Source organism: Gavia stellata, chromosome 4 (assembly GCF_030936135.1).
Source record: "Gavia stellata isolate bGavSte3 chromosome 4, bGavSte3.hap2, whole genome shotgun sequence".
Lineage (NCBI taxonomy): Eukaryota > Metazoa > Chordata > Aves > Gaviiformes > Gaviidae > Gavia > Gavia stellata.
The window spans coordinates 51,981,521-52,004,255 of NC_082597.1; the positions used below are offsets into that span (position 1 = coordinate 51,981,521).

General features: G+C 39.7%; 1 protein-coding gene and 1 non-coding gene across 2 annotated transcripts; one reads left to right on the plus strand and one right to left on the minus strand.

Annotated features, from left to right (window-relative positions):
• Window positions 1–422: 422 nt before the first annotated feature.
• Window positions 423–16,086, minus strand: LTA4H (leukotriene A4 hydrolase). The gene is made up of 19 exons (XM_059816507.1): window positions 15,931–16,086; window positions 14,672–14,802; window positions 12,707–12,827; window positions 12,154–12,222; window positions 11,547–11,651; window positions 9,215–9,267; window positions 8,501–8,573; window positions 8,050–8,190; window positions 7,811–7,834; window positions 6,725–6,795; window positions 6,501–6,612; window positions 5,397–5,541; window positions 5,212–5,315; window positions 4,758–4,828; window positions 4,151–4,205; window positions 3,199–3,294; window positions 2,597–2,679; window positions 1,275–1,379; window positions 423–948 (listed from the first exon to the last, which is right to left on the minus strand). Exons 1-19 carry the CDS (start codon window positions 16,084–16,086, stop codon window positions 828–830), a joined length of 1,836 nt encoding a protein of 611 aa, XP_059672490.1. The 3' UTR covers window positions 423–827.
• A 294-nt stretch (window positions 16,087–16,380) lies between these two features.
• On the plus strand, window positions 16,381–16,452 carry TRNAD-GUC (transfer RNA aspartic acid (anticodon GUC)). The gene has a single exon. It is a non-coding gene; the product is annotated as a tRNA-Asp (tRNA).
• The last annotated feature ends 6,283 nt before the right edge of the window (window positions 16,453–22,735 follow it).

A 22,735-nucleotide genomic window follows, 5' to 3' on the forward strand; every position in this document is an offset into this window, starting at 1 on the left:
TCAGAAATAAATTGATTGACAGACTCTCCAGTCCCACTCTACATGCTATTATTAAATCCAGACCTTTTGCCATGACCTATATTTGGCACCTTCCTCCTCTAAAATAGCACTATTTTTTACTTTGTTAGTCCTCCATATGGGATTACCTCTATGTCAACAGATTTAATTCACGCTAACTGGTCATTTCCAGGAAAAGCAGTTCTTCTCAAACTCACTTCAAAAACCCACCCGTAGATGGCAGTATCCACAACAGTTTCACTTAAACCATCAACCTGAATGAAGTGCGGCAACAATGATAGGGAACACCGCCCTGATTGTTTTTTACCTTATTTCGAAGTTGTTACATTAAAATCTCTCCCACAACAAAGAAGAGTAAATAAAACAAAAGTTTTCATACAAATCAATACACAGACAAGTAGTCAATGAAAAGATTTATTTTTTTAGTCTTCAGATACTTAAATTTCAACCATGTTACTATGAAAAACAAAGCTGTGCACAAAGAGCCATACCATCCACCAGTTAATTTTCCATGTTTTTAAACTCCATGACTGACAAGTGACTACATCTGAGAACAGCTTTTTTGTGTGTTCTAAAAATTGCTTGTAACAAAACCATTCTCCCGGTTCCAGAGATTTAGCAATTTTGCTGTTTTACTTGGAGGTGCAAAATAGAAAGTACTGAACTTGATTTGGAAAGTTCATTTTAAGCTAAATTAGTACCAAAGCAGCAGAGCATTTTATGGTATAGTCAAGCACGCATATCAGCAGTTTGTGGAATCATTCTCTTCTTTCAGCAACAATAAGATTTCAAAGAAATCAGTAAATTTGTCACTGATCCTGTTTCAAGTCTTTGCCCACAAGCATTGAAGTGACTGGGTGCATAGAGGCTCTATGCTCCAGAAATGTCTTGACAGCCAGATCTCGACACTTGTCAAAACTGTAAAGGTCCCTGTAAAAAGGGGGGGGGGAGAAAAAAAAAACCATTAAAAAAAAAAAATCTATGAAAATACTACAGTGGGGATTTTCTCAAGGTTTTACTTTTCCCTTGAAAGCCACACATTAAGGTGCATACGGGGAGACTAAGCTTTCTTCTATTAAAAAAAGTCAGCAAGCGGAAAGTGACTCTGAAGATAAGCTTGTTCACAATATACAGAAAATTCTCTGTTATATCACTTCGAAGCATAACAAATACATGTACAATGTCTAGTATTATACATTCCATTATACTAAAAATGCCAACAGCATGAGCTTCTACAATTTGGAGATTACTTTTACCTGAACAAGGGTCGAGTAAACTTCATCCTGCCCTGATCTGTTGCCATTTTTAGAGCCAGAGGAATAGCTTCTTCCCACTTGGACTTGATGCAGAGGCGCAGCCATCTGGGACCAAAAAAAAAAAGTATACTTTTATTTTTGTTTGCAGTGGTTAGTCATCTTATGACTCTGTTCCCGTAAACACTCTGGGTACTGCTATGTCAGCTAGAATCTCATTCCCATGCTAAGTTCAACATAAAAATATATAGTGTCTGACTAGCATGTTACAGAAGTGGACTTTTCTATAAAATAGGAAAAAATTGCTTCAAAGTTTCTCCAAAATGGTCTGATTATTTTCTGCAGCTCTGTATTTCTTTTATATTACAGTAATGTCCAGTTGCATCACTCAGAATTAGAGCTGGATTATACAGCACCTCTCACATTTGACCAAGTGATAAAAAAAAAAACCCCAACAAAAAATCCAAACAAAACATCACCAGCAACTGGCATATGCTTGTTTTGTTTTAAAAATAAGAAGAAATTGATCTTGTTACAATAAGTAGAAACTATATTGTACGTTAGTTAAGGCAGAATAACCGTCACCATTGCAAATGTATCCAAGTACATAGCAGTAGCAAAATATGCAACACTTCAAGATATCTGTAAAGATTACTTACGTCCTTAACAATACCTTTTTTTAAGAAGTGACGCGTAAACACAATGTGTAAATACAAAATAGGAGAAATTAGGATGGCACAAGAAATCAAGCCATTTAGCTAGAAGCATTTCCTATTTGTTTAGAAACTTCCTTTGATATTTAATTTTTTTATGAGACAAAAGCTTTGTGATAGCGAGCATTAAAATGTGACAAAAACATTTCCAAATAGTGTTGAAAAAAAACCAGTGGCACATCAGCAGAAGAACTGATTAGGTAAGTCCAGAAGACCTGTTCCTGACCAAATATTTTAAAAGATTTTTCAGGCATGTTTGACTCAGAGAGGCTCACTATTGTATTATCCAATACCACCCCCAAAATGAAAGTTACCAGGTTATCAGGTTCCTTCGCTAGTATGACAGATGTAAATAAAGCACGGCTAACCCACTGCTCACTTCCAGTTCTTCTACTAGACTATATTCACCCTATTCATAAGTAACAGAGTACAACTCTGGTAAGCATGCTTGCACATGCGCTTACAAAAAAACCCCACAGCAACAACAACAACAACCCCCCCAAACCCCTGCATCAGTTGTATACAACAGTATGTCTCAGACCACTTATGAAGTGGGACAGTTTGTTTTATGAAAGCGTTTAAGATTAGAAAAACGCCCATACTAGAACAAACCTGAATCTTATTTCAGAATTGTTTATAGCATTGAAGTCATATACTTGCTGCATTCGTTTGACATGTGACACTGGAAAAGGAGCCTGAAAAAGGAAATTGCATAGTCAGAGTAAGCCAGAGGCACACTTCAAGCCACATACTTCAAAAATAAACAGTTTAATTCGAGGAGATTGATGCTGCAAAGGAATTAAAAGCTTACCATGACAAATTGTTGTTTCTTTCACCTTCTCATGGTAATAGGGAAGGGGCAAGGAATAAAATGTTAGGAAATTTCCACATCCAGTACTACCGAAATGTTCAAAACTTGAAGTATTTTCATTCTGTTTTATTTACAGCTTATTTGCTATAACATCAAATACAGACAAACTCAACCACCTTATAGTTTTGTTTTTACCTTTCAATCCAAAATACTCTATGTTACTTGTTAGCTGAAGAACCAGACATAGGAGGCACAGCTGAAGGTTTTAGTAACTATGTATGGTGACAGCGAGTTGTTTTAGCAAAACTTTAAAGAAAATGGTCAACTTAATTCCAAAGCACACTTGGGCTTCTGTGCCTGCTTTTGTGATACCAGAATCCAGTTACACCAGGCATGCGTTTACCTCCAGAAGCAACAGTGCCAGGAACTCAATCAGCTGATGAGATGACATTTCCTTCAGGTCTGCTGAGCTGAATGAGCCCAAATCACTCTCTTTTGCCTAAAAGAGAACAGTTACGTAAGTTTTTAATAGGTATTTCAAAGTGCAATCAGGCATAATTTTTTGTTTGGACATCCGCATTTACTATTGAGCCATTCCACATAAAGATACTGATCTGTATTTGTGCAGGATGTTACAAGAAGAGGAAGGGAGGGACTTAAGCTACTGTCCAATGTTTAGTATTCTTAATTTCAATTTTCACTTGTTTTCTCTCCACTGATCTTTTTAACAGAAAGACAGTGGAGATAAGTGGAAAATCAAATACTTTTTCTAGGAAAAGTAACATTGAGAAGAAGAAAGTTAAAGATAACATAAAAGTCCAGTGAAAAGCCACAGAGCTAACAAAAGGAAGGTATGCTGAATTCTCTATTAGTTTTATGAGTTCTATGGTTAAAATTATGAGAAAATTGTATGGTATTAGTTACTTATTATGATTTATGTATTTAAGTTTTTGATGGGAAATGCATACTAGCTCCAGTATAATGTAGGGGAATTACTGCTAATACAATATAACCAATAATGTAGAGATACCTTGGCATTTGTTTTTAAATCAAGCCATAATATCAGGGTTTCAAAAAGAATATTCTCAGTTTGGTTACTACATACATATAACAAAAAGCTGGCTGTGTGCCTTGTTAAAGTATGTACAGCACTTCACGTACAGAAGTCATAGCAAATCCACAGACTCTATGATGAAAGGCAAGTCTATGAAATGCAAAATCCCTGGCAGCCATACTATGACCATAAATACATTCTCTCTCAGCAAATGATAGATTTCAGAAGAGAATGGCTCACTTTGTATAAAGAGAACTAGCTTTTCAAGATACAGACACCTCAGCATTATTTAACCACTCACTTTGATCCATCTTTGGCTCAAGGCAACACAAGCATTTGCTAGCGTCATATCATACCTGTCAAATATTAAAAACAAAGGATCACACTTTGGAAACACAAAAAGCTCCTTTAATATTTTTATGAGAATGTTTAGAAATTATTTTCGCATGGCTCCACATTTGTTCGTTGTAGGCTCCAACTCTATATTGCAACACAATTGACAAAAGATCTATTATAATGAAATATATTTCAGTTTTAGTTAGAAGCACTTTGTGCGCCGGTGACACTATCCCTTGATCAATGCTTCTGAGCGTATATGCTTGTACATATATTATAGCTTATAGCTGAAAAGAGAATATTGTTGTAACAAACTGTCAGAAAAAAGAATCTTTCCTGGCAACTTTCGAAGAAAAATGAATTACCACCAAAATAAAAACTTGAAAATACTAACAGTGGCATTTTTTCCTCCTATATACACATGTATCAGTTTCTACATAGTACTAGGACATTTTCTAATGAAACGTTTGTGGGAAGACTTTCACCCTGTTTACAAACTGCTTTATGACTGTTTGGAAAATCATGTGCAATCTAGAGAAGGAAAAGATGAACTATAAAAGAATGCAGCTTACGTAGGCTTCACCGGTGGCATTCCTGGAGCATGAAACCATGAGTTCCAATCAACTTTATCAAGAACATCTACCTAAAATGAAACACAAATTCTTATTCAGTTTTAAATGTTATTTTTAGAGAAAAAGCATACCCTACAAAAACTAGTTTCAATCTTTTGAGGTGTGGTTTTTTTTGGGTTTTTTTTGTTTTGTTTTTTTTTTAAAAAACATCCCTCCAATTACCCTGGAGAATCCTATACCGATTACTTCAAACCAAGTTGTTCCCTTCTAGGAAAAAAAAAAAGGCATCCTAATGCACCCATCTTCCTAAGATGCCAGACTACATCATAGTAAGATCTTGAAATAAAGAAGAGAAAGATAAAGAACTGGTCCTTAAAGAAGGTAATTCCTGAGCTATGCCATAGTTTCACATAATTAACAGGTTTCAAGCAGTTAGTTTTAAATACTTCCCAACCTTGTCCTTGAAGTAGGAGTACAAGAACTTCTTCCAGTCCTCTGTTACTATGCTCTTATAAGCAAACTGCTGAATGTAAGCCTTCAAGAAGCCAATGAAGACATCTAGCAGTTAAAAAACAAACTGTTTCAGTGTTTGAAATTAAAATGGGAAACAATTATATATAAAGTCTGACCAACACTTACCTGGTCCTCCAAGAAGTTGTTCAAGGTAAAAAAGCAAAGCAAAGCCTTTCTCATACGGAACAGATGAATAGGCAACATCAGGATCTACCTCATTCAGATTAGGGATGAGGTTAGTTACAGGATTTTTATCTCCAAGAGTATTTATCTGTGACAGAGACACAAGAAAATATATTAATCTAGGAAAACTAGCACTCTTGCAAATCACTACTAATCCTATTTATAAAGGTATAATAGATCCAAAACTAAGATGGCCTCATTTCAAAGCATTTTTTCTTATTTTTTTTTCCTGAAGTTCTGAATCTGCACAAAACAGTTTACTGAATTTCTTTCTCATTTTGTTTTATCAGTGTCTGATTGCGTATCAAACAGAAGGATGTTAGGATCAGTCACCCTGTGCTCCAGCTATCTCAAAGCAGTTATAATTACTGTCATGTCTGTCATAATCACAAGCACCTAATAAACTATCTATATTTATCCCTTTATTAACGAACTATTTAAACTACTTTATTTAAATGGGTGGTATAAAGAATAAAATACAACGAGGAAATATTAATAGTAAACCAGTCATCACCAAACTGAATGAGAGGGCTGGAAATATCCCAGGTTGGAAATCTGAAAACTGAAGTTTAACCATGCTACCTAATCACAAAATTAAACAACCCTCCTAGGCAGTAACAGGCTAGGAGTATGCTCAATTATAATGCAGTACACAAGAAAAAAAAAAATCAGTTACTTGCATGAGGCACTGGAAATTCTAATGGTCATGCCTGCAGCTGAAAGTTTGTCAAAATTAGCTGCTTACCAGTATGCTAACAGGTAATACTGCAGTTTAGCCACACCCAGAACAATCAAGAGAGTCTGTAAAGATGTTCATCCTTACAGAACAACTTAAAACAGTTCAAAAAGCTTTATCTAATCTGAGTACATTAAGCTATTACCTTAGGAAGAGATCATATACCTTGGAATCAAAGTTGTTCATCCTCAATAACAAAGTGTTAGGAAAGCTCTCTAGACAAGTCTTATTTGTGTGAAACGCATGAGTCAACTTTGTTTTATTAGGTATATCCTTAAACATAAAGTTATCATAACTTTAAAAATATTTACCGTATTCTGCAGTTCCCTCCAACCTCCTAGGGCTTGAAAGTGCCTGAACTGCTCACCAAACAAACGACCACCAATCCTGCGTTCCAGGTATACAGTATGTCCCTCATTCAGCCTGGAAATACAGTGATCAAGTCAGCACTGGTAGGATGGCAAAATGAATTTAGTTGGTCTCGTACAGATTAATTTTAAAATATGATTTGCATTGCACTGAACATCACACCTACCAAAAATGCTCCCATGTTTTGTTTGTTACCAAGTTTCCTGTCCAGCTGTGAGAGATTTCATGAGCAATAACCTAAAACACAGAAAACAATGACAGATCTACTGTTTAGATTCCTCTGGAAAATGAACATCAAATCCCAACAGAAAGAAAAAAATCCTAATGAGATCTCATTTACCGCACTACATTCCCAAAGCCAGATAGCATTCACAGCTCTGTGAAATTAGCCATATAAACTTTATTTAGAGGACTAACACTATCCTACCGAACCTTCTCCAGAAATAATTTTTAATGTCCAGCCTGCAAGTCATAGAGCCACACTGATCCACAAAAATAATTCCTCTGGTAGCACAGTACAGGTACTTATTTAAGAAATCACATTTCAGAATCCTGGATCCATGCCAAGTGATGGACTAGTACTACTTTTCCACCTAGGCAACTTCTGCAGTGCTGGGATGTTCTAAAATATCAAACAGGAAGAAAAGTCACCCCTAGAAGGATAATGATGCATGATACATTAAAAGTATCCATGTCAAATATTTCAGTATTCTTGAGATAAGACAATCATATTCTTTCTTTTTTTAGCAGTCTATCAGTCTAGTAGAAAGACATATGAGATAAAACAGCATCCAGAGTACTCAACTTTCCAGAAAAAAAAAAAAGAATTTACTCAAATTGTACTTTAAAAGAAAACCGTAGACAATGTGAGTTCTAGTGCATAGACAGGCACATGTAGGAAGAAGTTCCCTACAAACTATTTTGGTGAGATCAATTCAGTTGTGGTTTTTAAACATATCTATACACAGGACAGGAAAAGAGCTACTGAGCAGCTAACTTCAGTCAGCCCCCTACGCATACAGGCACCCATGTTAATTTCATCTGCTCATAATACAAAGTAAGTATGTCTCCAGTTTTCTAGAGTTTACTTAGAACTAAAACTCACTTTGTAAGACTTCTGGAGTTACTGCCTTAACCTTTAATTCCCCCCATAAAAAAAGAGACCAAGTTTTCAGGCATCTATTCCAAAGGAAGTTAAGATACAACTTCAAGTTGTGTTCTACTTGAAGACACGAACGTATTTTGCACTTACATTTGATAGAGATCGATCACCTGCCTAAAAAAAAAAAGACAACGCAGTTGTGAGTTCAAGTAAACCTCAAAATATACCACTTAATGCAGTTTCATGTCTGATCCCTAACTCCAAAGGAAGCAGGAACATTTACAGTTCTTTCTAGGGGGAAGATTAATCCAATTTGTGGATTAATATCCATCACTTGATGGATAAGCAAGCCCTAAGGAAAAGCTGACTTTTATCAGTGTTATACTTACCAATAGTGTTGGAGTTACAAAAGTAAGACAAGGATTCTCCATACCACCATAAGGAAAAGAAGGTGGTAAGACTAACAAATCATACTGTCCCCATACATAGGGTCCTGCTAAATCTTCTGCTGTTCTCAGCATAGCTTCAGCCTGAAACAAGAATTCACATTAGTTTCTAATGTGACTTTTGACTACAAGCACTGAACAAGAAGTAAGCTATGGATCCCATACTTCATTCTCTTTCACCTTGGCATGTCCCACGTGCAAAATGAGTACAAGACTGTATCAATACTGATTTTCAGTAGTAGTTTTGTGTTGCAATAGAACAGCAGCACTTTTTGGCATGGGAGGTAGAGAAAGGAAAGCTACAGACAAATAAAATACTGAACTACAGTCTGTTCTTTTTCCAATGTTATGTGAAACAGTTAGTTTAGAAAACATTTTTTTGTTAATTACCCACCTCAGCAAACTCATAGGCCGATTTATCCACTAGCTCCTTTTCAGCCCACACCAGTGTCCTTGGGCCAATCTTTCTGTTGAAAGTAAAAATGCCACTAAGACACTATGAACTGGAAATAATTCTATGGGAAACTAAGACAGCATATGTTTAACTGTGCTCCTGAGTAACCCATGTTGCTGAATAAACTCTTTAGACAGTCTTTGTCTCTTTTTCCATCTCCGCTGCTGAAGTAAAGCTTTAGAAAATGGAACAAACCACACACATCCACTGTTCAGGACAACTAAATAGGAAACACATTTACAGATTTTAAAATGCTGTAAAGCCCTAATATAAAAGCATTATTATGGACTAGACTAACACATCCTTGTGCAGATGAGCAATGAGGCTGAAGGTATAATTTTCTGTCTTGTTTACATGACGAGGCTTATCTGTTACCTGAGGAAAATAATACTATTCCCTGAGCTAGAAAAAGCCCTTAGTGGTTCCAATCAATTCCAAACCCTTCATAGTATTTCTTTAACTTACAGCAAAAGTGTATTCTATAGAAAAAATGATGCAAGAGTGAATCAAGAGACATATGGTTTGATACAAATAAGCAGGTTCTATGAACCTCTAAGACCTTTTAAAACTAGAAACAAGACCAAAACCCAAAAAAGATAACTCTGAAGATTTATTATGATTATTAATATTTATACTTCATGCAGATTCACTCACCTGCTTTCTAAAGCTCCAACCACTAAAGCAATCAAGTAGCAAGGTATGGGAACCTAGTGAAGAACATGAGAAAAAAGAAATCTTATTTGTAATGTGAGCTATCAACACCGCTGATTCAGAGAAAAACAAAGGTATGTAAATAAAGAAGCGTGCACATTTCCTCCATAGTTTTCTGCCTCATGTTATAATAAAGTATTGTTTTTTTTCTTCCCAAATGATATCCCTTTATCTACAACAAGTACTTATTTCACAGATGTTTCATGAAAAGGCCACAAAATTGTAAGTTGAAAAAAATCTGCATATATAAGAGCATACAAAAATGCCACTGGTTTGGTTACTGTTCAAAAGAAAGTCAGTTTTCCACATTCACTCCAGTTCCATTGAATTTTATGGAAGGAGAAGCTGAGATACTGCTCAGATAAAGGGCAGTTGTATCACACAAAGATGAAGGAGAAGAGCTTCAATGAATTCAAGTAAACAAGAATATTTATGGATACAAAAGATTCAGCAAAATCAAAATGTATACATTTGATTTCTATGTTTGGAATTAAAATAAATTCTAAGTATTTGTTATTTTAATGAAAAAAATTGCAAAACTATAGTGTCTTTATAGAGAAATGCTTTCTCCCAGTGGTCTGGAAACAAAAGGGGATAATACAGCGTTCCTGTAAAAGTTCCATTTTATCTGACTAAACAATAAGTAATCATAATTACTTGGAGACAACATTTCAGAAAATTTTATTCCAACATTACCCTCAAACAATTTCAATATAATTTATTAAAATACCCATATAATCATGTGCGTTTTAATTTTACATTTAACCCACATAATATATTCTTGAAAAGATTTAATTATTAAAAGACTGTCAATATATCCCTACATTTTGATGCCCAATTTGCTAATCTGAAATTTTGAAATTACTTCAAATCTCAATGGCTGTTGGGTTATAAATTCATTTTTACAGAGGCTGCTCTCCCCTACACTTCTTACCAGCCTGGCCACGCAGGAGCAAAAAAAGTAATTTTAGGTAAGCTCAGCACATGTGCATATCCAAGAGTTTGATGCATTTGCTTTTTTCGTCTAAGGAAACACATGCCTTTTCTAACAAATCAGTCTCATGGTTTTGTACGTTAGATGACGCCTATGTCTTTTTTAATGCATTTGTCTGTTTTCGTTTATGTATTTTGTGTTTAATGCATTCAACTTTTTTTGTTTAATGAAACATGGGCCTTTCCTAATAAATTAATCTATTGGTTTTCTATATTAGAAAGTGTGGTATAATTTCAATTAGACTAACTGTTATTTGTTGTACAGGTCCACCAAACTTATTAACAGTATATTTCTAGATAACATACAACATAGAAGCCTTATGCACTAGACCAAGAATGCCAAATGTTTTTCGCACCACAGAGAAGGCAGAACACTGCATACTGAAGAGCTCACAGATAAGGTAACAACTTTTTCTCTCCCTCTCCCCTCTTGCCTCTCAGGTTTCATGTAGTAGCCAAATCAACCCAACAGCTGCTGCAGCTCAGAGTAGGTTCCCCATCTCTCCTCCAGTCACACAATTCCATCCCTCCTTGCAGTCATTCAGTCCCTCAGCAGCCCGGATCAGCTTACTAAAACAATTCATTTTTTAAACTTATGTTAATTTCATCTGCTTGTTCAGCAAAAGGAACTAGGCTCACCAAAAGATCCCACAAACGTCAGAACTGTAACCCAAAAACCTATGAGAACAAAAATGTCAGAAGAGTAAATTGAGACTGCCACTTTAGCAGTGGAATCATTAAACTAGCTGCACCACTTAATAAAATTTCATCCTGAGAACGGTAATCTTTAATTAGCTGAGTATACTTTTCATAAAAGCCAAAGTTTTCACCTTTGGGAAAAAAAAAATCTCTGTTGTCAGAATTTGCCTAACTTCAAGTTAAAAATTCATTCCAGTGCTCAGCTTCACTGCTAAGATCTTGGTAAGCTTAAAATTTGCAGGATCTCTTTTCCAAAACTCACTCCCATGTTATCCAAGTCCATGCATTATTTCCCAAGAATCAGTGCAAACAGAAAGGGTTTTGACAGTACTAGCTTTGAGCATACTAAACATTTTCAAAACTTGAATTTGGCTTTTCTGGGAATGCCAAAATAACGAGTAAACATCACTGGTTGACTTTTCAGAGTTGGATATTCCTAATACCTCATATGTCTATAGTGGCCATGATGCATCGTAAGTCACATGATTTATCGATGACATCAAAACCATATCTGAAGTGACTGTGAACTGCATGAGTTAGAAATAAGACCTTAGGCATCTGTTTACTAGCCTGGAGCACTTACGTTCTGACTGAAACGGTGTATCTTCCGACTGCTGTCCTCCGGGTCGGGCATCTCTCCATCGCGATTAGCACTCATAAGAGCCACCAACTCTTTAGGAATGGATATCTGAAAGGTTACCCAACTATGACGAACTCAGCTGGCACACAGGATTATACAATATACTACAAACAGCAATAGCAAAAAGAGTAGCCCAGATTTGTTCTGTTGTTAAGTCCCCACCGTCAAGTAGAATATAAGGCATGTAGAAAAAGTTGTCTTAAAAGCTGGCAATAGTTGATTAAACAGATGGATTACCTCTGACACAAATTAAAAGTTTCACTTTCTTCAGACTACTGAATTGTAATGTCACATTGCACATCTCACTTTTTGCTTCCTTAAAACAATCGGACTATTTATGACAGAACTGCAATGATCCCCTAACTATGTACCAGAATGTATTACTTAAGGCATATATGAGAGTCATTTCAAGTATTTTTACTTTACAGCACTCTTTGTTGTCTTACTGTCAGCTTTTCCTGACTCGTTATTAAAAAAAAAAAAAAAAAAAAAAAATCACCCATTGTAGTAGTTGTCTTTAGTTAGACATACATGACTTAGGTTCATCTACCTCTGCACAGTAGGTTAGTTTCACAGCAGGTGTGTCTTGGCATGGGAAGATGGCTCTGCAGTGGGTAGCCTGGAGAGAGGGGGGGGAAAAAAGCTAAAACATAACAATCTTTCTGATGCAGAGGACTAGAAATAAATCAAACTAATATATTATATTGTAAATCTATACAGCTCCTCCAGAGAATTCATTATCTACAAACCAACACTTCCTATCGCTTATAGCGGTTTTCATAGTTAAGGGTTTTCTAAAAGAAACAATGGTAGGTAAGACAGATCAATAGCCATATATATTGATTGCAAAGGACTGCATGTTCTTCAACAAGAATACTGGAGAGGGTAAAGCACATCTGGAATTATTAAACTGCAAACATATTATAAAATCTCAGCAATGTCCTGACTTACTAAGTGTTTTCATTTAAGACCTTTGACACACACAATTAGAAGTTATGGGTTACTGTACTTTCCCCTACAAGCCTTCCCCTACAACTCTTTGGAAACCAGGGGGAATTACAGTTGTACATAAACAAGTTTAAAAAAAAAAAAATCCACTCAACCTGACACTGGCTGAAGAGAAATGGGTGTTTCTTTCCAGAAGTTTGCTCTGGAGTAAACCATTGGAGAGCTGAAGACTTTGGAGAGCTTTCAAAAGAGATTTCGACAATTGCTTCTTGTCCCCTGTGTAATAAAGGATATAGTCAGACTGTTTTGACACAACTGCTAATCACTACTGAAATTCCTCTACAAAGATTTCTGGAAAAAAGGTTTGCAGCACTGACTCAAAAGCATTAAAAATAAGAACAAGTAGCATATTAAAAACAACTTTTCCCTTTCAATTATGATAGTAAAAATTAGCTGGTTTATTTCAATTTTAATGTCCCAAGACATTTCTGTTATTGTTTTTACTAACCAGAAACTTTTCTTCTCCTCTCTTCAGGTAGAACATGGACTTTTTCTTTAAACCATTTGGACCAGCTACATACATACAGTTTTGTCAAAACTATCTAATGTTGTACAAGTAAGTATAAAACACCCACTGTGATAAGCAAACAAAAAAGCGTATAAAGCCTATATAAGAACATACATGTCTTAATAACAATACACATAACATATATTCTGTAAACAAAAAAACATTCGATTTTGCAGCTGATGTAATGTTCTGTAAGTATGATCCTTAAGCAGAAAAAAAAAATACTGAAAATAGTAATTACTGGAAAACCCTATTAAAATTAGGGTTAACAAGAAAAATAAAAAATGTTTGAATTTTATTCATCATTACAGAACTGGTATAAAGTAAAAAGAGTTCTGTGCAAGACAGGTACCAGCTTGATAACAAGAGAACACACACAAACCTGACACATTCATACTCTTATTTTTTAAAAACATATCATAACCATCACTGACACCAAAAGCACACAGAAGTACTTGCTTCCGTTATCGGAAAGTTCCAGGTTATACACGCAACTCTCTGGAATTAACAATCCAACCATAAATCAGAACAAACTTCAGCTAATCAGAGGAGTTGGACAGTAGATAAGCTGACCAGGTTTACATATCTGGTTTATAACCAGTATTCCAAAGTACATATTTCACAAGAAAAGAGAAAATAATTTGTATTACCATAAGGCACATTGCTTACTGAACAGTCAGACTTTCAGTTGTAACTCCTACCCTTTCCTATCACTGTTTTATTGATATTTGCATGGGGGACTATATCTCACACAAGATTATACATTCTTGTGATCACAACTCTTTGTACCTTTTTTTTCTTACAAGAAAATCTAGCACTAAAAAAAAGCTGAAAGTCAAACAAAAGAAAGAGGCCTATGTTTCTGCTGTGGCCTATTTGTTCAAGTACCAGATCATAAGCATTTCCCCAGAAGGGACAGCTATTATATGGCATTCCTTTCTCTTCCACATTAGAGTGTTTCTAAACTAATTCAGAGAACAACAACAAAAAAATTAGAAACCAGACATGAGTTTGTAGAGATAGTAACCAGTTTTGAAAAAAGAAAAGACTTGGGCTTAGCATAGTCAATACAATAAAACTTTCATTATTTGAAAACATGTTTCTATCTAATCATAGTGGTAACCTGCAGTTCTACAGAAATGCGGAAACAGCCCTTGTATAGAAGAAAGGCAAACAGCGTCTGTAACTCCATATGTGCCATACTGTAGCAATTCTGAACGTGACAAAACTCAGGTAGTTGAAACAGAAATAGTATTACTAATGAGAAGCTCTGGAAAAATTGTAATGCATTACCCATCATTTTGCTACTTACTTTAGCAAGTCATTTGTACATGATGTAAGACCTGGGGACGGGTACAAAGTCTCCCAAAGTTTTGGCTGTCTAGTGAAAGCCAAATACTAAATTCATCTACAAGATCATACCAAATAAATGCAACACCCTAATTTATAAGTCCCTTTGCAAGCTTTACACAACGACCCACCCTACCGGCAGACAAGCAGCTTACATAGTGCATTTTGGAAACCACTTAAAGGAACAGGCAAAAGCGGGTACCTTCTTAGTTCAAAAGGAAACGTGATTTCCAGGGGGCTCCCCTTGAAACTGTGCTTTTCTCCAAAAACAAATTTTGCATCCTGTCCATTTACAGTCACTTTAAATACCTGTAGGTCTTTTGTATCCAAGACCTGTAATGAAGCAAATATTACATACTGGTTAAATAGTGTAATAATTAACGTAGCACTCATCAAATCTTAAGCACAAGCCTCTCTGAAGGAAAAAGTATTTACTAAGTAAAACCAGAAAAACTGAGTAACTATGTTGAGTACTGGGAACCAGCATTTTAAGAGAGCCGCAGTGAACTTAAAACTGGAGGGTGAAGAGGAAGAAAACCAACTTCTGACCATGACAGTGGAAACAGGAGTTTACTAAGTAAACGACAAAGGTAAAACACTTCACAATGCTGGAATGAAATGAGGAGAATGATAGAAAAGCCCCTGCCAAGGTTTCCATCCTGAAACCAGTCATTATGAATCAAGACTTGCATGCAACAGAAGATGAACTAAATAGTGCAGCACTCCCATACGCAGCGTGAGTGAAGTTTTACTCTTTGTTATTAAAAAGATGGATTTTTTCTGAAAAATAAGTGCCAATCACAAAAGGATTTTAGGGAGCCAGCGTGAAAAAAGCCCACAAACCCCAAACTTTGCATATAAAGCAAAGCTAAAGAGGTTTACACGTTTATTTGCATAGCTAACCGAGAAAGTAGCTGGCATAATAAAGCACACACGTGAAAAAGCCATAAGCATAGTTTTCCAAAGGTTCATTCCCATCTTTTCGGCAACAGGCTCTTCACCATTTTAAAGGAAAATACATATTTGTCTCCTTCCCTTGCACAACGCGCGGGCTCTAGGCGCGACGAGCGGGAAACCTGGGCTGCCCAGGGGCAGCACGGCGCTGCTTGCTCGCGGGTGACGAGCACGCTCGGGCCGCCGGCGAGCCCGATCAGCGCGGAGGCGCCAGCCGAGCAGGCGGCGGAGGCGGAGGAACCCGAGGGCGAGGTGGCCGCCGACGGCAGCTGCGGCGTGAGGGAAGGAAGGACCAGGTCGACGGCCGAGGGCAGGGACGGGGGGAAGACAGCTAAGGGAGGCGACGGGGCGTCCCCGAGCACAGCCCCCGGCACCCCGCCGCTCCCCCTCAGACGAGGGCTCCAGGGTCGCCCCTCACAAGCCGCGGTCGGCGCGGGCCCAACCGCCGCCGCCTCCCCGCCGCGGGCAGCGCGGGGGTCGTGCCTCCACCCGCCCCCCCGCCGTTACCAGGCAACGCAGCGCCTCGCGCTCAGCGCGCGCGGTGAAGGCCGCCGTGCCCCGCAGCGCCTGCGCACTGAAGTCCACGCGGCAGCGCAGGTAGAGGTGCCGCGTGAGGCAGCAAGAGGGCGAGGCGAAGGAGCTGGGATCCACCGCCGCCGCCATCGCTCGCGCGCTGTCTGCCCTATGCCGCGCGCCCGCGGGCAACGCCGCAGCCGCCCCGCCCACCGTGGGGAGGGGGCCCGCGCACCGGCCCCTGGGAGGCGTAGTTCCGCCCTCCGTGGGGAGGGCGAAGGCAGCGCGCGGGGAACTACAATCCCCGTGGTGCATTGCGGGAGGAGGCGGCGCGGGGCGCGCCGGGAAGCGCGGTTGGCCGCGAGGGGCAGGGCCAGCACGTCGCCGGGCCGTGAGCGTGCAGAAACCATCTGGTGTCTGCTGGGAAAATCGTGATCGTACGGTTCCTCGTTAGTATAGTGGTAAGTATCCCCGCCTGTCACGCGGGAGACCGGGGTTCGATTCCCCGACGGGGAGGTACAGGTTTTTTTTTCCCCTCTTTTCTCCCCTCCCCGATGTGGCCTCTACCCTAGAGGCAAAAAGCAATTCTTTGGGAAATCAAAGTTGCTGCCAGACAGCCGTTGGAAGAGTACCGCGACTTTAAAACAGGAAGCACAGAAGAAGAACGCAGCCACGGCCTGTCTGCCTCCCTACTTCAGGCCTGAGGCAGCCGGGGGGGCCAGAGGGTTGGTTGGCTGCAGGGATTTACAAGCTCAGCTGCCTAACTGAAAGAATGCATGGGGAAAGTATTTTCATATTTAAATGGCTCAAACAGCTGAACAGGGGGGTTAATTAAGCCTTCTGAAAACGTTCGCCTTTTTTCTTGAACCAAGATGGGGAAAAACCTCACCAAAACCTCTGAGGTAGAAACAATGGGAAGAGGGACAGGTCAAACGGATGTGGCAGAAGAGGGAGGTGGAAGGCCGAAGGCTGTCATCTGGCCTGTGGTAATGCAGCCCCTTGTTTTAATCCTCAAAGGGACAACTTCGGAGACCAGGAAGCGCCGAGGCTGCACCGGATCCTGGCCCAAGCCTGCGCTTCCAGCCAGAGGTCCGGTGCCATCTGCTGCACTAGCTAAGAGTACATTGCAGAACAACTGTGGGACTCCAGCATCCCTGGCTACATTTACTAAGTATTGTCGGAAATGCTTTTTTAGGCACCTTCACCCCCTTTTTTTCAATCCTTCTGCCAAAAGGCATTGTTTATTTATTAACAATTAAGCACAAGGATACTAAAAGATTTCCTCCCTTCTGTGGGAGGTCATGAAATGCCGAGCAGTAAATGTGAATGCCCAAATTTCTCTTTCTCCAAGTCAGGAAAGGGCACTGCGGCCAATAACATGTAAAAGGATTAAGGAATTAGGACCCAAGACAAGAGGCCAAGGCACCCGGCCATGAGGGGTGTGGGCTGTGTGTGCCTGGTGTTCAGCACAGGAGGCCTGGAGTGCCCTGCTCTGGCCCTGGCTTTGTGCACTCAAGACAGTTTTGATAAGATGAATTTGACTCCCTGACCCAGGCATTGAAAACAAATTATTCTGTACCATGAGTGACCTCGCATCAACCACACAAACACAGCAGCAAGCACTCAAGTGAGGACATAAACAAGAAAAATTATCTCTGTGTAGTAAGAGCTAAGATCCAATCTGACAGCAAAGTTTGGCAACAAAGGGTGATTACTATTGACAAAACATTGCCGGAAGCCACCGACATGTAATGCTGAATGCAGAACCTAGCCTTTGTCACCCTTAGAAATCAGTTCCTGAAACAGCACATCTTCAGCCCGTGCGCACACAGCTGCAGGAGCAGCGCACCGGGAGCTGCGGAGAGTTGCAGGCACAGGAGGGATGCAAGGCTTGAGGTACAGTGCAAGACCAAGAGGTGCCTTCTGTGGGCTCACCAGCTGGTGGCAAAGCCCATGGGCTTCCCAAGAGCATCCCACTGCCCCAGCTGTCCCATCTGCATGTAACCCTGTGATGGGAAGGTGAGAATCACATGAAAAAGAGGGGATGTGACATGGAGCGTTGTCCACAGTGACACCCTGGAGCTTTGTATAAACCAGCTGGACTAGAGCCACATGCAGACAAGCCCAGATAAACCCAGACAGGAGAGGAAGGGAGTTTCAGTAGGTCTATTGCTGCACGTATTATAGAAAGAAGAAAAAATAACCCCAACATTTTTCCTTTTGCAATTTCTTAATTTCCTCCTTTGCCCACTTCCCTTTCTCAAAATCCACATACATATGTCATCACAAACACAATGAAACCGATTTTGTTTAGTAGGCAGTTTATTTCAAAACAGAGGATGGACCATAAAATAAGATGTAAGAACTGTTTAGTAGTTCATATGTGTTGGCATCCAGTCAGGCAATTTCAGCTGTCATAAAACAATAAGGGATTAGAAAAGCAATTAATTCAAAACAGAAATAGGCTGACAGTGCTTTGCAGGCATAAAAAAGAGTCTTGCAAGCAACTCCATACCTGCTTAGTTGGGGTTCCTGTTTTCAGATTAAGCTTTCACAGTGCACAAGTGAACTACCCAAGAGGCAAAGTTTGCTATACACGTGCAGCTTCTAGAATCCTGGGAAGTCATTCTCATTTGTGTGTGGGCAAAGGTAAACGGAAGAGGAACAAGGAGCTCAGGGTGTTGAGCAGGGTTTTACAAGGTCAGCCTTTCTCCCCTTGTGGGGTACTTTGTTCTTGCCTAAGTCTTCCCCAGGTCAGCTCAACCTCTTTCCTCTCTCCTGTGGTACCAAATCCTTCCCACAAACACCCACGGTGCTGTCTGCTGTTGCACCCCACCTGGCAGCATGGAGCCAGTACCGCTGGAATGCCCAGCTGCAGCTGCCTGCACCGCCTTGCACCGCTGTGAGAATTCCGGTGCGGTCCAGGCTGGCTTCCCCATGGGCAAAGTCCACAGGAGGCACAAGGTGAGGGAGCCCTGGCAGGAAGTCTCCTGCAGTGTTTGCAGAAGGAAAGTTTGAACAAGGGCTGGCACTAATGAAACCTGGAGGAGCAAACACTATTGTATTGCTAGTAGAAATCTTGCCCTGATTTCTTCTTCAAATGCCTATTGAATTATCCACGTACAGCTTTCATCTGCATCTCTTTTTTGATGTTTCTAGTCATCCCACTCGGCTTGCCATCACGTGTGTGTTTTATTATTCTCACCTTATCAAAAGCTCAGGGACAACTGGTATCAGCCTTATGGCTGGGAGAGAAGGCTGTGGTCAAACCAGCAAGACAAGAACAGTCTGGAAGGTAAACTACCGCTTGCAGCCCTGCTGATCACACAGCGTAGTAGCAAAGCAGCGCACAGGGGAGGTCTGGGCTGGAGGGTCAGCCTGACCATGCTAACAGCATCCTGTTAAAGCATCTTGTTTAAGCATGTTCAAGCCCTGGGTACTGTGGAGCTCTGTGTATTCTGTCCTCTGTGTTGTATCCATATGTGTATTTAAATAAGTGTGTTTATGTATGCTTAACTCTCCCAAACATTTTAGTTAACCTTTGTCCAGATTTTTGGAAGGCAAAAAATTGCTTGCAAATGTTGGAAACTGCTTTATGTCATTAGCAATGACGAAACACAAACTTATGTTTTATGTTGTTGGTTACTCTAAGGCCAAAGAAAAGAAGAGAGGACCCCCTTCCTAAACTAAATACCTATAGCAGTAAATTCACTTTTTAAGCCTAGTTAAAAATAAGTTCTCAGCAATTGTTCTAGGTAGTCCCAATGGGGAAACTTAAGCAGAACCAGCTACTGAAATACGCTAATTGTGTTCTCACTTAGAAGGAAACTAATCAATAAATAGGGAGATCAGGTAGAGCAGAGTAAAAAATGTCGCTGTAAGTGCTCAGCAAGGGCTAATAGCAGGAATCGACAATGGCAAATTGTGCACAAGCTTTCTTGCAGGTCAGGACATCCAACGTAAGCATGATGAACTGACAATTTAGGAGGATACAAACCCTCTACTCCACCTTGATTCTTCTATAGAGACTCCTGGTGCTAAACCTTTTGGCTGGTAAGAGGAGAGGGAAATGTGGTTGCCCCTCAAAAGGTGCTGAAACAATTTGCAGCAGTAGCTGCTATAGGCTTCTGATCCCTACACATGGTCAACCAGCTGATCATATAAATAAAAAAAAGCATCCCAGAAGAATTTAATCTTCATTCAAGAGGTTTTAGCCTGTCATCGTTAGTATCCACTAACTGTTGGCACCGAGGAGCCCAAGGAGCTCTGCAGTTTTCTCCCTGCACTGAGGAGTCTGGCTGCCAGTGCCCCCGACCAGCTCTGTGATGGTACCAGCCCTCAATCAGCTGCTGGGAAAAGAGCTTCGTGAGGATGACAGCTGGGCTGTGGCTGTCCCTGGTCGCTGCCACTGTCCCTGTCCTGCTCACCTTGTGCGGGTGCTGCGGGTCTGCCCTTGTTGATGGCAGCACAGCCCCACCAGACCCCTAGGAGCAGCCTGCTGCTGCGGCTCCCTAGCACACCATTGTCACTGAGCAGGATGCAGGTCTGTGAGCACAGCATGCCACCAAGAAGCTGGCAATTGAGTCCTTTAATTGAAAATTTCCAATGTCTTTACACAAGTCTGGGTCTTCAGGTGCTGCACGTTGCTGCAGCCCCACTTGGGTCAACGGAGTAATGCTAATCTAAGTCAGATGGGACACTGACCTACCTGCCAATTAAAAAATACTCAGGCCACCATCAGGCATTTGATCCCAATGCATGCTGTGGCTTTATGACTCCTCCAGACTAGCCTGGCATCTTTCCACATGAGCTTATAATAAGAGTAAATTAGATGTCCACTTTTTCTCCAATAGCTCTTAACATATTGAGCATTTAATACTTGAGCATAATCATTTACAAGGAACTGTTCAGTTTTATACATGAATGACCAGTAATGGATCCAGTTTCCTGGGACAGATAGGGTGGAAAATAGTTTAAAGCAGTTTCTTCTTAATAGTTTATCCTGCATTTATTTTTGAGCAGCTTTAGAGCATCTATTCTATTTCTGTTTTTCTGAGAAAGACAGTTTCTCAGTCCTGTCTTCCCTGCAGAAGCCAACAACTGTTTCATACAGCTGTATTTCTACATGTCAGAGGGTCTATTAAATATAATTTCCATCATCCTTCTTTTTGTCTGTAGGGAATCAGTTTTGTAATTTTTTCAGTTCCTTCTTTCTTCTGATTTTTAAAATACTTCTGCACAAGCAGTCGTCTTTTTTTTTTGAACTTCCATGTTGCTAGACATGCACACAGCTTACACCACCAGAATGATTAGTGTCAGCTTTTAGATATGCTATGTTTAAGGTACCATAGAGACTTGATGTTCAGAGTCACTCATATTATTTCAAAACTAAACCACCCAAAAATCACAATACACATTTGGAAATGTTAACCTACAACTTTGGGATGGATACACCACTAAGCAACTAACTTTAAAATTGCCACTTGAACTGCCCATATTTGTATTTTTACACAGTTATGACATGATTCATTTTTACAACTTCAAAGTGAGCAGTGTGTTTTCTTTTGCAGAGGATGTTGTTTAACTGTAGGCAGAGATCTGGCAACCTCAGGGTGTCATCATGACAGGCTCAGGTAAGGACAATTCCTGCCTCAAAAACAAATATCCAGATGATACACAGTTAACTCTTCTGTTAATTTGATGCTAAACATCTATTACACCACTTAGCCTGCTCAGCATTTTGTTTTTTCTCAGATATTTTCTTTGTTAAAGCTTTTGAAATCTCCTGGATGGCACCACTTCCTCTGTTTGGTCATGTTATTCACATTTACCAACAGTGGGTTGCAGCATCCTTCTCCATCTGAGAACCCTAGCGCACACAAAGCTTTATTATACAGACAGAATTGCAGCATATGAAGAAATCATCTATGTTTTCTATGTATCGATAGCTATTATTAGCTTCATAATCTTTGCAATTATCAATTTTAAAAACATCTGCTTCTGGGTGATTGGGTCCTTTCTGTTCCATAAGGTACCAAATAAACAAGCTCATACTAAACTTTAAGCATCGAAGAATTGGCATTGAAACAAAAGGGATGGTATATATCTTTCACAGAAAGCATGTTCATAAGCACTTTGGTTCAATAGGATGCAGATGCTCATCTTCTTGCAGAATAAACTCCATGATCACAAAAGGGATTTTTGTTTCTGTTGTTTAATATCTAAAGGTTTCCAAGTTGAGGTTTCATGTTTGTTTTCATAGCGTTCAGCTTTGAGTGACCTTTTCCCCGGAGATCAATACAAACTGACCTCTGGATAAACTGGGGGTATTGTTTTAGGGGTAGGAGTGCTATTGAATTGCACCTAGAGCTGCTGCTGTCTTTCACCAACAGATGCACAGAAATACGTTCATCTCCTCCCGCTTCCACATGAGGCAATGGCTTCTGGTCAGTAATTAGGCTGCTTTTGAGCTCATTGTCGAGCCAATAGTCTACATCTGTAGATCAGTAGGTTGGATTTCCCTTAGCTAGACTTGATTTTTTTTAGTTAGATTTGCTTCTTTGAGCCTTTTTTTTGATTCTTCAGGGAGACGGTGCAGAGCTTTTGCATGTAATTATCTGGATATTTGTCCCTTACGTCCAAGTGCAGAGCAGGAATGCAAATCAGAGCAAGAACAAAAGTAGAAACTAAATAATTGTGCAATTACCCAAAGGCTTCAGCCAAAAGCAGAAGTCTCATACATGTCATCTACAGATGTCTTCACCCAAGAATGGGAGCAGAGAAGAAATATTTACTAAAC